Below are 17547 nucleotides of genomic sequence, written 5' to 3' on the forward strand. Positions count from 1 at the left end.
TTCCCAGCCTGCCGAAAAACTTTCTTTACGCGAAGTGGAGGCTGCAAACGGCTCATGTACACAAGGGCACTGTGTAAAAGTACGCACATCAGCAAACATCAGCAGGGCAGCAAGAGACCAGCTGGAGAAAAGTAAATGAACTGCAGTATAATAAACAATAACATCGTCACTCCTGGTACAAGAAACGCATTATATTGAAAAAATGTCTCGCCTGATTACTTGTTCTCCAAAGGTGAGACTTTCATGAATTTACATTATTATAAACTATGTAAAAAAGGTCCGTAAAAAAATCCACAAACAATGGCAGTAGAGAACCATCAATTTTGATGACGTCGGACGCGTCAATACACATACCATCTTTTTTAGAATTTTTTTTAACCGTTGCCTCTATTGTGTAATCCATAAACGCTTTAACAGGTTGTTGACGCCACATGGATACTAAAAAAAATATGACAGTGGATTTTTAATATTTACATTACCTTAACAGGATAAATTTTGAAATAAATTTTTTGCCTTGGATTTTCTTTTAATGTATTTCATAGACATTCATAGACATTTGAATTTTTAAGTTCTTGTTCAAGAGGTTTTGGCAAAAAAAAAAATTTTTTTTCAATGATGCTCTAAGGAATATTTTCTATGAAAATCATTAGCTTTTGTATAAAATATACTTATTATATATACTTATTATAATAACACTTATTAATGAAATGCATTATTTTTTTGCAACAAAAGCCCACAGGGGTCAAGAGGTTCCACAAAATCATTTTTTTCACAATACATCTCTTCACAGTTTAAGTCGTTTACTTATGTTCTGTATTAAAAAAAGGAAGTAAACAGAGTGAATTTAATAGTTATTTATTTATTTATTTTCCATCAGATAGTATGATAATAATAATAATAAAAATTATTCATGCAAACTCATTAAAACCACCTAATGGAGGGATACCACCACGAATAAGGCTTTGAACATATGCATTATGAATATTTGTCATTTTCTAAAGGCTTCTGAATTCATTACAGTTAATTCTTTTCTTTTTAATTCTCAATAAGACGTGGTAACAAAAGAAAGACTGTGAAACTGTGAACTCGTGTATTAGCATCTTTTCGACACTAGGAATCGTAAATCTGAAATTTAGGTAAGAAATAGAATAACACGTCATAATTGGTGATAAACTATTGTAAACGCAATAAAGTAGTTCTATTCACACTATATTTTTTAAACAACACAGTGTACCACACTCCTTATTGACTGCCCTTAGGTATTTTACTTTAAGGCTACCATGTTTATGCACAAAGTTGTAAAGCTATACACAGTACTTTAGTCATAGTGACAATGTGTTGCCAGGAGAGCAGAGGCCCAGCGTTGAAAAGATAAAAAAAAAAAAATATAGTTTACTAAGAAGAAACATTCATATCAGTAACCTTTGTTAGTCAGTAATAACAAAATTCTACTTACAATTCATTATACTACTCATAACATCATCATTCAAGTGCCATTTATAGCTAGCTACAGGCCACCAAAATATCTTGACTTTAAAGGCAAATTTTTCAGAGCAAAAAAATGTAAGCACCAGAACGTCGATTTCTTCTGGTAATACAATGTTTGAAATTAATAAAAATAACTATGAATAGTCTTGGAAAACTTTAGAATGTTAGTTTTAGGCATTTTCATATGCTCCTTTTGCCCCTGTCAGAAAAAAATACGTTCTTGACAATGAAATGTTCTTCTTTCGTTTTCTTGCTTTTCACCATAGCCACCAACAATTTTTTTGTCTTCGCCAACATGTTATCAAACATTATAAAATTAAAACAAACGCTTTATAGTCATGAAAGTCAGCCTTTGTTCAAAATCAGTGGAGCATCCAATTTGTAAAACAATGTTTATCAGGCATGCGACGATGTCTACCTCTCAAAAATATTTCAAACATTCGCGAAATATATTACAAAATATTTCGCGAATGCGCATTCTGAATTTCACATTCTGAACGAACGTGCCCTACTCTCCAGTGGAGGATTCGAAGTATCGTATGTAGAGAAAGGATGTTGTGTGGGTGAAGGGATGACGTAAGAAACAAGGGCTTCATCAGACGCACAGGCCTTGTTTCTTATACCGCTTTCTGCTTGGGTAGTGAAATTGATCCGTGATAGAATCAAAACAATCCGACCTGGCGTAAGCGGTTGGTCATTTTAAAGGATCTGTTTATAACGAAAGGGCTACATCTATATATATCTTTCTCGATTTGTTTGTTGGCCATGCTTAACAGATTTGGTTAGTGATAACAATCCACGAGAGATTATTAGTGAGGTGAAAAAGGAAAGGGAAGAAAATGTGCTGTCTTGTTGCTAAAGAAGACTAAGTACGTGATTTTATGTGTAAATATAATTGGTAGGTGAAAGGCACATGTAATTGCCGTCCGGGAAGAAAACGAGCCTTCATTACCCCTGCCGGAAAGGCCCTGTAGAGAGGAAATTTTTGAAAACTCGATTAAATACTCACGAATGACATAATTTTGTTTTACTTTTTATTTTATGTAATTTGTACATATTATTTTTTTATTTTTTTTATTTTTTTAATTGAGTTAAAATACATTTTCGGCATCATGGAAAACCCATGTTAACTCATTTTCAGGAACTACACGCCCTTCCATATATCCTGTGTACCCCGTCAGGCTCTGGATAAGCATCACGAATTTTTGTCACTGCACATGACGGGATGACCCTTCGCACAGATTTGCCAAGTCTGTTTTGAACCCACCACGTGAACTGTCGGTAAGCAGCATAGCAATATGTTCTAAAAGAAAAATGTTAACCTGAAATATCAAACTTATGTTCTTATAACCCATATTTCTATAAACAGCGTGTTTTGACAGGAACAACATCTACTTACTTATTGGGAACGTTATTTCTTTGAGGAAGATATGTCGATTCTCTATCATACATTCCAACCAAAGCAGTCCAGAGATTTCCTTTCCTTAAAACAATCGGGTCGAAATCTTCGTGATTGACTATACAGTTTATTTCTAAAGAATATATTTTTAATAACTTAATAATCAGCATATAATGTTTCCTATATTCTGCTAAAAAGTACACACCTTGTAGGTTATATATATGTCTTGAAGAAAAAGAAAACAAATAATTCTGCATTAAGCAAACAACAAAATTTTTTTCTAGCGCTAATGAATCTTCTATATCTCATAAATATTTAATACTTCGAAACATATCAACAAGGCATTGTAAACACGAATTAGTCAGTAGAATATATCACCGTGAGGCATCCTATAATTCTTTGGTCCTTGTGACGTCAATTATGCAGCCATTATGAATTTCAAAGTTCGAGAAGAAGCGTGAGCATGATAAAGCCGCATGAAGTGAGGTAGCTCAAAATTTGAAAGTTTATTTACAATTATTTGCTGTACTAAACTTTTCTGTAAAAAACGAATGTTATTTTCTTAAATAATTATATGAATAGAACTTAATTAGGTAGCATCATTAAAAGGTCGGAGGGAACCTTTAAATAAGTAAATCACAGCGTAACTATGTTGTGTCATATTTTAATGCTAAAATTTGACTTTTATTTCCTGGTTGCATCAGGTTTTGCATTTTAATAGAAGAAGTAAGTTATAGTTTACCCATGATTATTTAACAAAGGATTTAAATTATAGCTTGTTTTAGTAAATATAGCTTAATTTACCTGCAAACAGCCATATTAAAATGTACACAATCAAATAAGCGATGGAAAGATTGATTCAATGTTGTTGACATTTGGCATAGCTTCTGCACGCTTCAGAATATTCCAGCTCGCTATTATACCCCACGTTAGCACAGTTATCAATGTGACTAAAGCTGTGGTGAGCCTTCACAATTTTCTAATGAAAGATCGAACAAGTTTAAGATATAGCTATTGTCCAGTTGATTTTATTGACAGAGAATTATTTTCTCGCACTGAAAGTGGTCAATGGAGAAGTAAAATCGAGGGTGACACTGGCCTCATTCCTATCAGAAGAACTGGTTCAAATAACTACTCACGAGACGCTAAGATACTTAGAGATCAATTTCGTGACTATTTTTGCTCCTCTGCTGGTGAAGTGCCATGGCAATGGAATATAGTAAAAAGCACAAATAACCCCTTTGATGAACTTTGACCTTTATTACTATGTAAATTTATACTGTAACAGTTGTTAAATTGTATAAAAAATACATATAGTATCTTCACATTTAATCTTCCAGTTCATACAATACCTCCATCAGTTTAATCCGAGCCAATTTATTCTTTTTGGGGTTGAGTGCTTTGAGAGAGCTCACCAGACTCCTTGCAAAATAAAACATCACTATCTTCAATTTTTTCATTCTTCTTATTTTTTTTCCATATCATCCATCAATGATCTTGCCAAAAGGGCATCAATATTTGTTGTCTTGGTGTCTGAACCACTGCTATGTGTAGACTGTGAATCAGATTAACCAGAAAAAATATCATGTGAGGCAGGAGATTGAAGGAATACTTGACTTGTAGATGATATTGTACGTGTCGCTGCTACTGGAGATGTAAGAGATGTTAAGTTAGTAGTGGTCACTAATAGGTTCACCAGTATTTGAGTAGGTGTGCGATGCTTCGCACATGCAAATCAAGTAACATGTGTGATGTGAAGCTCACCTGCAAAGAAAGTTCCGCATGCGATACGGGGCTCCGAGGTTAATTTTTTTTGCGCATTCATTTTGCGGTACTGGTATACCGACTCTCTCAATCTTAACTTCCTTTTCTACTTGTTCGAAATAGTATGCATGACTATACTGTCATTTTTATATTTATTATTTATTTTTCAGGTCATCACAAGCAAATAGTCAAAAATATGCTTTGTTTTTAAATTAAAAAAAATCTTTATCTACGTGGCTTAAATAAAACTTAAAAATTCATTCAGAAAGTTCAGCTATAATTTACCAAACTTTATACATGTTTTGTCACGTAAAGAAAGTATCTACAATTAAATCCGTGATGAAATGTCTATTCCGCCTAAAGTGCAATTTTGCAGACTTGCTCCATCCGTGCTCCGTCAGCGTTCGCCTCTGCATTAGTTAAGCTGAATTTATTGTGTAAGACATGGTTACCAACGACGAAGGGGCCAGGCAAAAGAGATTTATGTCTACATAGTTCTTTTAACCAAGTCAGGAGTCGGTGAATTAGCTAGGATGGCCAGGTTAGCTATGAGTAGGCTTGCTCGTGGATTAAAAGGACCAGGACTATTCAATAATTCTGAGATCTAAAAAAAGTGTCCGACCAAAACAGAAATCTATTGGACGTTTTGTCTGACGAGTCTCTAGAAATTATTTTCTAGGGCTGTCATCACACACTACAAAATAGATTTTTAGGTTGATTTTGAAAACTCAATATTTATTTTTCATACGTGCAATTAATCACACGCCTGAAATGATTTAGTCGTGTGCCAAGGCGTGCGCGTGCGATCGCACGCACTCTCCTGAAAATGCCTGGGTCACGTTACTAGTAGTTTCTCTTGGCAACAATAAATCTCTCAAAAACACCAAGTTCATTGAAGAACAGACATTTCGATAACACTTTTCGAACTGAAGCTGATGCAGTTTCTTTTTCTCTTCTTTTCAAGCATTCTTTCACTTTCACTTTCATTCTATTCCAACGTTTCTCTGCAACATTTCCTACAACACAAAAAAATTCTTTAAAATTTTATTTGTAGCTAGCTAGCTATATGTATATTTTCTTTGTTGGTATCCTACTCTCACTCTCCTTCAGAATTGCCATAAAAATACATTCTGAAATATTTTCTGTGATAGCTATAGCAAGCTAGATTTTTTGCTTATAAAACTTTGAAACACTTACAATCAATTCCAAGAACTAGGGATATTCTTCTCCATGCTTCATCCTTCTTCGGCTTTTCCTTAAATGCTCTACATGTTGTGTTCCATAAACAAGGATAGTCCCTGACATGTTCAATCAAAGTCGCCAACATATGCTCTTGGCTTTGCAATTCTGCAGGCCTAACGTGTTCTTTTGCATCTCGAACTTGCAACTCTTTAAACCAGCTGCGTAGTTTAAGTTTCTTGTTATCTTTTCATCCTCATTTTGATTAAATAATTCTGTTTCTTCCACAGATGGAAACCTGACTCGTCCACCATTTTTATCAGTTGTGTGCCAGCCGAGGGCAAGCATGAAGCGACTGAAAACTTCAATGTTTTGACACGTGATTTGAAAAATAAAAAATCTGATTGGCTACTATAATAACAAAATACATTTTCCGCGAATCAGAACAACAAAAAATTCAAGTGATTTTTTTTCCGGCACGTAACGTAATATTTTCCTTCAAGAAATTCCCAAAGAATTGTTACACACATGCTCCAAACGTAAAATGTTCGTTACGTGGACATTTTCGTGAAGTGGAAAACGGTCTTTAGCCCTGTACATGATTCGAAACTGGATCTCTCATTTGCATGAATGTCATAGTCATTAGACCAACAAGGCATGAACATGTGCAGCATTTTACAGTTGCACAATGTACTCAAAAGATTACATTAAAGTCTAGTTAACTAAACGCTTTTAAATATATTTAAATTCAGTATGCGAATATCACAAAGTCACAAAGTGTGCTAATACTGATGTCAAAAGGAGCTCAGGCGTTAAATAATGTTTGCCATGCTTTACAAAATGTTTTCCATTGTGGGAAAGTTGCTGTTATGCTGCGTAAACAAATTTTAATGTTTACATTTTGACTAAATTTTTGCGCATGTGGAGAAAAATCGGAAAAATTTATAGTCAATAAAATGAGACTGTAAGTGAAGAAAGTCAAATCTATTCACTACAACAATCTTGGGAACACCAGGTTGTCACATGGTAATTGCGACCAATGGATAGCGTTTTCCATTGTACATAATACTGGATAAAATTTGTCCTAGCATTTTTGCTTTGGTGTACACAAGAAATGATTGCCTCTTGTGGTTAAGTGTCTTGAGTCCAAACGTTTACAAATTGCTGTCCAACTTAAAAATTCTCTTAGTTTTTATACTACTAACCAAATTTGCGTTAAAATTAGTAACTTTAATCTTGGTACCCTCTTAATAAATACAAATAAGGCAAAAATATTAATTTTCTAAAGTTTTAAGTTGTTTTGAAGTGAGAAGTATCTTTCTGTGAATGTTTTATTTAGCTCTTACAACAATGTTTTCATGTTTCATCAAGATGCATGTCAACAGCAGCATCAAAAAAGGTATTATCATGAATATTGTAATTTTCATTTCTACGGTTGTTTGCAGTTTTAACAGCTTTATATAAAATAATTTGAGTTTCTCTTTCTTGTTTGTATATAAATACAGTATGCTTTATCTTTTCACAGGTTGCTATCAGTCATTTTGATCCAGAAACCTACCTGCCATATGAGAAATTAGAAGGGAATCTAAAGATTGTTAAAGACAGGTTTGTGTGCATCATTCATACTAGTATGTAGATTTGCTATTATTTTTCATGCTGCATAACTACCTTTCCAAGTCAACAACCTTTTTAAAAATAGGATTTTTCAGTATAATAGAACAAATAAAAATAAATTCAATTAGCATAATACTCTAACAAATTTCTTTGCGATGTAATAAACTGGCCATGTATGTATTCTGTTTACTTTATGTCAAATAAACACCCTGCTCTGCTGCACCACACCCTATCACTTACATAAAACTCATAAATAAAATTGAAGTTGGATAGGGATCGAAATAGTGGGATTCCTCTGTTTGAAGCCCCTCAAAATGCAGCAGCTGCAAACAAAATATGTTAAAATAAATGCCTCTGTAATAGACATTGGCCTTCATTTAATCTCAGTTAAAATACTACTGATTTAAAGTAAGCATTAGAATTGCCTGTATATGCCTATGAGGGTAATTTTAGAGAACTTTAGAAATAACAACTTTGTTCATGCTCACTTAAACTCAGCACTTAAAATTATTTTTGGTATTCTATTTATTATATTAAATTGGGAAGAAGTAGTGCTTTTTTATTTTGAAGTTTATTGTGCATTATCTAGATAATTGGGTCTTGCAAAATATGCCTCATTTAAAATTTATGATTTAAAAATAATGGTCTTTTCAACTTGTTTTAACAAAATTTGATGACAGACAAGATGCAGCAGCAGTATATACACTATTGTTTTATTAGAATGAAAAGCCGGATTTCAACTAAAAATGGGAGATTTCTACTTAAATCAATGCAGCGGAAATATAAAGTAATTAATTTGCAATGCCAATGTTTGCTCTTTGTAGGGTATATTTGTATGTTGAGTCTTGTTTGCCCTATTTTTAGATTGGGACGAAGTTTAACCATGTCTGAAAAAGTATTATACAGTCACATTGACGATCCTATAAACCAGGTAAAAATAATTTTCAATATTTTTTGTGTCTTTTTCTATTCTGTGCATTTATACTTCGCACTATCCAACCTTCCAATTTAAAATCAAATCAAAATAGACAAAAGTTTATTTGTGTGATTTTAGGATATTGAACGCGGTTCCTCATATTTAAAATTACGACCTGATCGTGTTGCAATGCAGGATGCGACAGCCCAAATGGCCATGTTGCAGTTTATTTCTAGTGGACTCCCTAGAGTAGCAGTGCCTTCAACTATCCATTGTGATCATTTAATTGAAGCACAAGTTGGAGGTGATAAAGATTTGGCTAGAGCAAAGGTAGTTTTATACTCTTGATGCAAGTTTACATAATCAGGGTGTTCACTCTGTCAAAAAAAGCAGAAATATTGTCCAAATGTTAAAAAAAGTCAGGTTTGTTAATTTTGTCTGAAATAGCTGAAAAAAATCTGGAAAATGTCGGCAAAATAAGGAATTTATTGATTGGACATGCTGTAGAAGTCTCTGCAGTCCCCTTTTACACTATAATCAGGTCAATATTTTTATTATTCCAGGATATTAACAAAGAAGTATACAACTTTTTATCTTCCGCTGGTGCAAAATATGGTGTTGGGTTTTGGAAACCAGGATCAGGAATTATTCACCAGGTATATATTTGATTTGAGTTATGACTTCTAGTATAACTCCAGTAGCTGTGATGTTTTTGTTGTTTAGATTTATTTATAAGATTTATAGAAGAAAAAATGAGAAATTTCGTTTTTAACATCCAAGTGTTACATATTTTCGCACTTATGCATTATTGTACGGTTATTTTTACTACACACCACTTTGTCACCGAAGGCTGTAGTTTTTGTTTACTTCATGCAAAATGATAGATCTTTCTGAAACAGAACAATGGTGGTCTAAAACTGTTGAAAGTAAGGTCATGTGTTAAGTTCCTATGGTGTATATTATTGTGTCAGAAACACTTATAAGCAAATTAGATGTATTAATTGACAATTTCGTTGCACTATCGTACTACTATCGTTACTACTAAGCACTATCGTTCACAAGAATCTTCAGTAAAAGGGATGTGTTTGTAAGAAACAGGAGCATTGCATTAATGACTAAAACTGCTTATTTTTTTTTTTTTTTTATTTGGACTCTTTGTTTTTTTTTTGTACAGAGATTTGATATATATATATAAAAGAAAACTTTATACTTTCAAAAAATAAGTCAATGATGCCAAAAAAAGAATTGTAGATGATTAAGAATTTTATTTTTATTTGTTTTGACACTTTACTCATTGTTACTTTATTAGATCGTGTTAGAAAATTATGCCTTTCCTGGTTGTTTGCTAATTGGAACTGACAGTCACACAGTCAATGGTGGTGGTCTAGGAGGTGTGTGTATTGGAGTTGGAGGTGCAGATGCAGTTGATGTTATGGCAAATATACCATGGGAACTAAAGTGTCCAAAAGTAAGTAATTTTGTAGTCTTTCAAATATCTGCTGTGAAGTGGGGGCCAACATTCGAAACAAGTCCCTATATTATCTCACCGTTGTGGCTGTCTAACAATGATGTGGGGGAGAGAAAGTGTTGCCATTAATTATAGACATTATATTTTAGTAAATAGTTTTACTCTTTTATGAAAAAAAATAACAATAATAAAGCAGTCTAATAAATACTTCTGAAAAGAAAAATTATCCAAGGCTTAATAATATTACATACTGCTTTTAGGTAATTGGTGTAAAATTGACAGGAAAACTAAGTGGCTGGACATCGCCAAAAGACGTCATTTTAAAAGTTGCTGATATCTTGACAGTAAAGGGAGGAACTGGTGCTATTGTTGAATATTTTGGCCCTGGTGTTGATTCGATTTCATGTACCGGTGAGAGAAACTTGTGCCAAGCAACACCACATTCTCCATGGATATTTTTTACAATTTGTCTGTTAAACTTGGAAAGCCTTAAACTTGGTCAAAAATGTCCTTGTAAACCTTGAATATCTCTGTTTAGAGAAAAACCTTGAAAACTTTTAATTGTGACAAACTTGTCTAGTTGTGATACACTGTTTCATATGGAAAAAAAATTAGTCTACAGCAAGCGTTGTAAAACATTTGTTTGTTGCAATTATTTCAAATTTTTTTGTTTCGTTTAAACCTCCAGACAAATTGTTATGCTCATCTATTATATTTCAATGGATAAAAACTTGAGGAATCTAGGAAGCAAGGTTTAAAATATTACTTTTTTGGCACTCTCCTGTTATTTGGTTTACACAAAGTAAAAATTGATCTAACAAGTTTAAATGTAGTTAAACTTCAAGGTTATACCTTTACTCTTTGGTTACGTAAAGACCTTCAAAACAGTTCTTATTGTCCAATGGTCACAGACAAAAGATGGTCCAGTAAACTTTTATTGGTGTTTTTCGAGTCTGACAATTATACTGCACTGATTTTTATAACATACTCATCTCTAAAGATATATTTTATTTTTTTCTACCTATTTATTTACAAATAAATTTAGGTATGGGTACAATTTGTAACATGGGTGCAGAGATTGGAGCCACTACGTCTATTTTTCCATTCAACGAACGTATGAGCCGCTATTTGAATGCAACCGGGCGTGCTGAAATCGCATCACTGGCTGAGCAATATACACACTTGTTTCAGGCAGACCAAGGAGCAGAATATGATCAAGTTATTGAAATAAATTTAACAGAGGTACTTACTTTATTATACGTTTTGATTATTGTGTAGGTGACTGTCAGTGTAACAAGTTCAGAAGCTGTATACTGAAGAACAGGTTTTTGAATTGAATTTGTTTGTGAAAAGAAATTCGAGAATTGTGGGAAATGCAAAACAAAAAATTGAAAATAAGTATGTCTAAAATTGTGGAATTTAAATTGCGAATTCATACTTCAATAGTTCTGACTGAAGTGAATTTTGTACTGAAGGTTGCGAATGTTGAGCCTCTTCTTTAATATGGGATTGAAGTTTGCAAATGCAAATACGAGACAATTCCGTAAACATTGTGCATTTTTCTCTCACCTGTAGTAATATAGTTTATGTACGAATAGCCAGCCGCGGAGGTGGAATCCCCGAGAGCTTTAAAACTTCACGTTACTTACTTAGATTTTCTTGATATGCCCTTAAGTCAAGACCAACATTAATACCCTGAACTTGTTTAGAAAAGTTTCTTTTCTCATTCTAACACATTTATACTATTAATTGCCAGACATCTTAAATTAATTCTCTTATCTTAATTTGACAATTAAACAGGTTCATATCGCAAAAGCAATTTTTTTGTGTTTTTGTATATATAAAACACTGTACTTTGGAAGGAAAGATTATTGCGTTTCTTCTCTTCAATGTCTCTTGTGGGGAGCTGTAAGGAGGTGTGTACTGCAAATGTCTAGAAGAAAGCAGATTAATTAAATAAAGGGATGAAGTCCTAAAACCTGTAGTGTAAATAACATTTAAGTTGTCGTTTGAATTGTTTTCTATCTGAAAATACATTGTGTTTCAGTTGAATTATGTTCTAACATATTTTACTGTAGCTTGAACCGCATGTCAATGGTCCCTTCACACCAGATCTGGGAACACCAATATCAAAATTAGCCTCTGTAGCTGTAAAGAACGATTGGCCAACTGAAATTAAAGTGGGTGAGTGATGTTAATTTCTGGCATCGTTTGGAATATGAGCAATGTTTTTTGATATGTCAGGGAAATGTCTGAAATTTTAAGTTTAAATGGTCAATCAGAATAGAAATTTCAGCTAAAAATCAGGAGAATATCAGAAATTTTACTGAAAAATGTCAGGAGAATGTCTGGCATGTGAGAAAAATAAGTTATTATTTTAACGCATTGATTGACGTAATTTTACAATTTTCAACTTGAACAAATTTATTTCTTTGCAGGCTTGATTGGTAGTTGTACTAACAGTAGTTACGAGGACATGGGTCGATCTGCAAGTATTGCAAAACAAGCTCTTGACCATGGTATCAAATCAAAGTAAGTCATATAGTCGAACCCCACCCCTCTTTATAAACTATGGGCTTACTTAAAGGAGGATGAGGGGTTCGCAAATGGGGAATAAACAAGGCATGTTATGTTTCAGTTAAGAATGGGTGTATTTTTGTTTTATTAACTTACAAGCGTTGTAGACATAGTGGACAAATGGGAGAACAGAGGCTGCAAGTTGAAGATGCAGTGTCGCTACCCTTGGGTTGCATTTTTACAGATTGTGTAAAACTCTTATTATTCAGGTCAATCTTTACCATCACTCCTGGTTCTGAACAAATCCGTGCTACTATTGAAAGAGACGACATTGCGAAAACTCTTCGAGATATTGGTGGTGTTGTGCTTGCAAATGCTTGCGGACCTTGCATTGGACAATGGGACAGGTGATATTAAGAAATGTTGCAATCACTTTTGTTTTATGTTTCATCTCGAGTGTTTATGTAAAGGCTAGTTAAACCCTTTATTTATCTTAAAACTTTAAATGAAATCATGGTAGCTTTTCTTTCATTGTTTTAGTGGTCGGCAATCACCTGACTTTTTGATTAGTAGTTATCAAATTATTTCATTAGAACAACCATTTTTTGTGTGTTTATAATGAACACATTTTCTTTTCTTTTCTTGCGACTGCACTGTGTCATTGGAAGTTTTTATTCATTTTTTAGACAAGACGTACCGAAAGGCGAGAAAAACACAATTGTCACCTCGTACAATCGTAACTTCACCGGTCGTAACGACGCAAATGTGAATACCCACGCCTTTGTTACGTCACCCGAGTTAGTGACAGCGTTAGCTATTGCCGGAGATTTACGCTTTAACCCGCTAACTGACGAACTTACTGGCGCAAATAACGAAAAATTTAAGCTGGAAAGTCCCTACGGTGATGAACTTCCTTCTAAAGGTTTTGATCCTGGAGAGAACACATACCAAGAACCTCCTGCAGATGGTTCAGCATTGAAAGTTGATGTGGACCCACAAAGTAATCGATTGCAGTTGTTGACGCCATTCCAACCGTTTGATGGAAAAGATCTGCAGGATATGCCAGTTCTAATTAAGGTAATGTTGTCAGTGTAAAATATGATTTTGTCAGTATGTCTAACTGTATTTTTTCAATGCTGTCTTACTAAACTTGACACCTAACCGTTTCGGTTTATGTACTTCATACTGTCCATCTTCGTAAATATAAAATAATTAAAAAAAATACAGGATGGCCAGCATCAGAAAAAACTTAGAAATTTAGAATAATTTAGTTTAGACCTAAAATGTGCTAGAAAAAACAGACCTTCATAAAAATAATACTGAATGAAAAATAAAATTTTCTTTCTGATGTTAAATGTTGACCAATAATTAATAGGAGTTTTCTCAGGTGGCTTACTGTCGATTATAATTACCCCTTTATTGGTCCTAAATGACCTATGATCGTACGTCCGTTACCAGCTTTTCTCAGAATTAGATCATTAGTTTTTTCGTATTATTTGCACAAAGATAGGAACAATTGACCCTCGAATTTGACAAAGTCAGTTTTCTGAGAATTTTTCCCCGGCTCATTAATGGCGGTTTTGTGGGCAAAATGAGTGAAAACGATTTACGGATTTTCAACTTTTTCTGAGGATATGATTTTTAGTTTTTTCTGATATTCTAAATCAAGGTAGGTTTATTGAAGTTTCCCTTGTTTTTTTATTATTATATCTTTTTTAAAGCCTGGATCAGCTGTTAATTCAACTAGTTGCTTAGCATTTTTCGAATACTAATCGACCTGGAATTTTTAGTTAAGTTGTCTGAAAAGGCGCTGGGATGTCCTGGAATCGTATTTTCTATGTTTTCTGTTGCATTTAAACCTTTAATCGATTCCACACGTATTTTATCAACGTTTTAATAAAAAAGAAACAAGAAACATTCTTGTTTGTATTTTCCTTCTGTCCCTCCTAAAGCGTTGGTTCTCTTGTGCATTGTGTAAATTTGTTTTTTGTTTTTTTTTGTTTTTTTTTTCAGGTGAAAGGAAAATGTACTACCGATCACATCAGCATGGCTGGTCCTTGGCTTAAGTATCGTGGCCATCTCGACAACATCTCCAACAACATGTTTATAGGGTAAGTAAAGCGCTAGTTGTTAACACACTCTACTCATATGTTTTATCAATAAAAAAAAAGTCCGCAGATATTTTTATTCGGTGAAAGTAGTCATCTGCATAAAATTTTTCGTTTCTAATAATAATCTCAATTAAAAAGGTAAACTAAAAATATCCAATGTTTGTATCCTAAATTAAGTTATTTTCGGTTCTAAACGCACTAAAGAAGAAAAAGCACAAATCGACAAAAAACTGGTGGGCAAAAAATAAATTGGTCAATATATTAGCCATCGGTACAACATATTATTCATACTAATGACCGAATTTTGGTTAGTTTTACCGACATTGTTTTATTCTTCAGCCGTATTTGACTTGCTTCTAGGTTTAAGTGGAAAATGTCAGTCGCGGAAAATTGTCGTTAAGCCAGAATGCTGTCATTTTTCCGTGCTTGAACGAGCTAGTCACGCTCATGTTTTGTGAATCTCTATAATAATAGCCGTCGTCTGTCTGTCTCTGCGCGGACCCTCCGCTGAGTTAGAAAATCGTGCTACGGAAACACGAATATCAAATGCGATATATTCTTATCCCCTTTGTTGCCACGGGTAAATTTAAAGGACGGGCGACCCCGTGGATTTTTCCACGGGTTAACGACTAGTAAATAAATAAGACAGGACACATTTTTAAATGTCTTAATTTTTGACTATTTTAACTTTAGTGCAATTAACGCTGAAAACGGAGAAGCAAACAATGTTCGGAATCAACTAACCAACGAATTCGATACAGTGCCAGATACTGCAAGATATTACAAGGTTGATTTTACTCGCTGTTTTCTTTTTTATTTCGTAGGAGAGTTTGGTTTTAAAAATGATGAAACTATCGTATTGAGCATTGTGTACAGCATCAGCATGTTTTTTGTATCACTGGAACACTTATAACTATCAAGAGAATAAATTTTCGCGAATTTGCGCTTTTTTATCCAATTCACGAAAATTTCTCGCAAAATATGTCAAGTCAGCCATTCGCGAAATTTAACTCGAGAAAGCTTGTTAACGTGGGAGCTTGACTTGAGATAATATTAATTATTTTGGTTGATTTCGTTTTAGTCTAAAGGAGTGAACTGGGTTGCGATTGGTGATGAGAACTACGGAGAGGGTAGCAGTCGTGAACATGCCGCATTAGAACCAAGACATCTTGGTGGTCGAGCTATCATCGTAAAAAGCTTTGCTAGAATCCACGGTGAGAATAGTTTACTGAAAACGAGTTTTAACTTTACAACTGTACAAGTAGATCTACTGTTTGAACAATCTCATTAATTTGAAATATAAGAATTAAACCTTTTTTTTAGAAACGAACTTGAAAAAACAAGGTAGGTTTCTTTTTGGCATAAACTTTTTGTTATTACGTTGTAGTTGAACTGCTAACAATGTCAGGCTGGCCACGCCTATAACCTTCTACCTTTAGATGAAAAATTCTTGAGATTTTTGATTAGAAAGCCAATTTCACAGAAGATATCTTTTCGATTTATGGCAATTATAATAATTTTGTAAAGGTTAATTGAGACTTTGAAGTGCTGTTTCACCAAAAAAAAATATTGTGGAATTTATTTTCTCGAACTGCTAATTTTAATTCCATTTCGCGGAAGATATATTTTTGGAAATTGCCAGCTTTAGTTTTACTTTGCAGATTTACATTTTATTAGCGAAAATTATTTCCGCGAAAAAATTTCTACCCTTAAGATATGACCAAGGTAACCTAAGAAATAGAACCTCTCCCTAAAGAAAGTAAATTTTGACCTAAAATACCGTTTGTTTAAAATTTAAAATTGGTTCTTCTTTTTTTTCTCTTTCAAAGTAGTTTTTATTTAGGTATGCTTCCATTAACGTTTGAAACACCATCAGATTACGACAAAATCGAGCCTTCAGATAGAATTTCATTGGTTGGGTTAAATGCGTTGGCACCTGGAAAGGTAGGGAGTTAATATTTACTCGCACAAATGTATGTGTTTTTAAACTTTCTCGTAAACATCACCAAATCTTAAAGTTACCCTGTGTGGACAAGTTTTCGCGCGGATTTTATTGCTTTTCACAAAATTAAAACTGTGCAAGCACCGATCAATATGCACAATTATGCACAAGCTAATTAACTTTAATGTATCGCAAAATTAAATCTATGCTAGCTTAAAAAAAGCTTTCTGCAAAATTTTACATGTCATCTCAGCTTTGCCTTTATTTAGCCTGTCACATGCGTGATCAAACATTCAAATGGTAACGAAGAAAAAATCACATTACTCCACACGATGAATGCTGGTCAAATTGAGTGGTTCAAAGCTGGTAGTGCACTCAACAAAATGGCGAATAGTAGAAATTAGAGAATTATATATCAATGTTTTTTATGTATATGATGTTTAAAATGAGAATGTTTGTCGTAATTTATTTTTGATCTTTTTTATTGTTGTTGGCTCCGCAAATACCTTATGCTTTTCCAGGTCGCTCACCCTAATTTTTAACTCGGTGAATTGTTGTATCGAGCGTCAATTCTTGTTTGCTTTTGTAAGTGTCAACTATTAGTAAAAAGTTTATTTAGAAAAGTCAATATTGCGCAGGTAAGTCAGCAAAAAATTGGGTGGCCACCTACATGTGCAAGAGGTACTCTGTTGTGATGTTGCTTTGAAAACAAATACGTGCCTAAACCATGTCATTTTCAAGTACAGCTCATGACATAAAAAAAATTCTGTACCACCAAGTGATCGTGTTTCATATCAGCAGTTTTTCTTTTGTTGTGTTTAACGGACAGAAAACCTTGAAAATGGGTACAAAAAAGTAAATTACCTTGCGAAGGAAAAAAGCCTAATTCATCTTCAGAGGTGGAAAGAGATATCTTTTACACTGAATTGTCTCCTTAATTAACAAGCCTTGAGACAATGTCTTAATTCTTTACTCCATACAATTTCTCTTTTATGATGAATCTACTGCATGTACACGCGTTTTTGAAAGCAACACGAAGCAGCTGGTGCCTGAAGTTGATATACAGAGCGCAAGAGTTATTAAAACCACCAACAAAATCTTAGCAAACCAACACATAAACGTAACCTTTCCAAATCCATGTGAACCAAG

The 17547-nt window shown here is 33.7% G+C and overlaps 1 protein-coding gene across 1 annotated transcript; it reads left to right on the forward strand.

Moving 5' to 3' along the window:
• The first annotated feature begins 60 nt into the window (after positions 1–60).
• Positions 61–16866, forward strand: LOC130648841 (aconitate hydratase, mitochondrial-like). Its single transcript, XM_057454946.1, has 19 exons — positions 61–232; positions 7170–7229; positions 7356–7435; positions 8309–8375; positions 8499–8690; positions 8924–9016; positions 9670–9828; positions 10089–10239; positions 10874–11070; positions 11907–12012; positions 12267–12360; positions 12615–12752; positions 13032–13422; positions 14359–14456; positions 15150–15243; positions 15538–15670; positions 15780–15800; positions 16300–16400; positions 16668–16866. Exons 1-19 carry the CDS (start codon positions 203–205, stop codon positions 16800–16802), a joined length of 2340 nt encoding a protein of 779 aa, XP_057310929.1. The 5' UTR covers positions 61–202; the 3' UTR covers positions 16803–16866.
• The last annotated feature ends 681 nt before the right edge of the window (positions 16867–17547 follow it).

This window comes from Hydractinia symbiolongicarpus, chromosome 7 (genome assembly GCF_029227915.1).
Source record: "Hydractinia symbiolongicarpus strain clone_291-10 chromosome 7, HSymV2.1, whole genome shotgun sequence".
NCBI classification, from domain to species: Eukaryota; Metazoa; Cnidaria; class Hydrozoa; order Anthoathecata; family Hydractiniidae; genus Hydractinia; species Hydractinia symbiolongicarpus.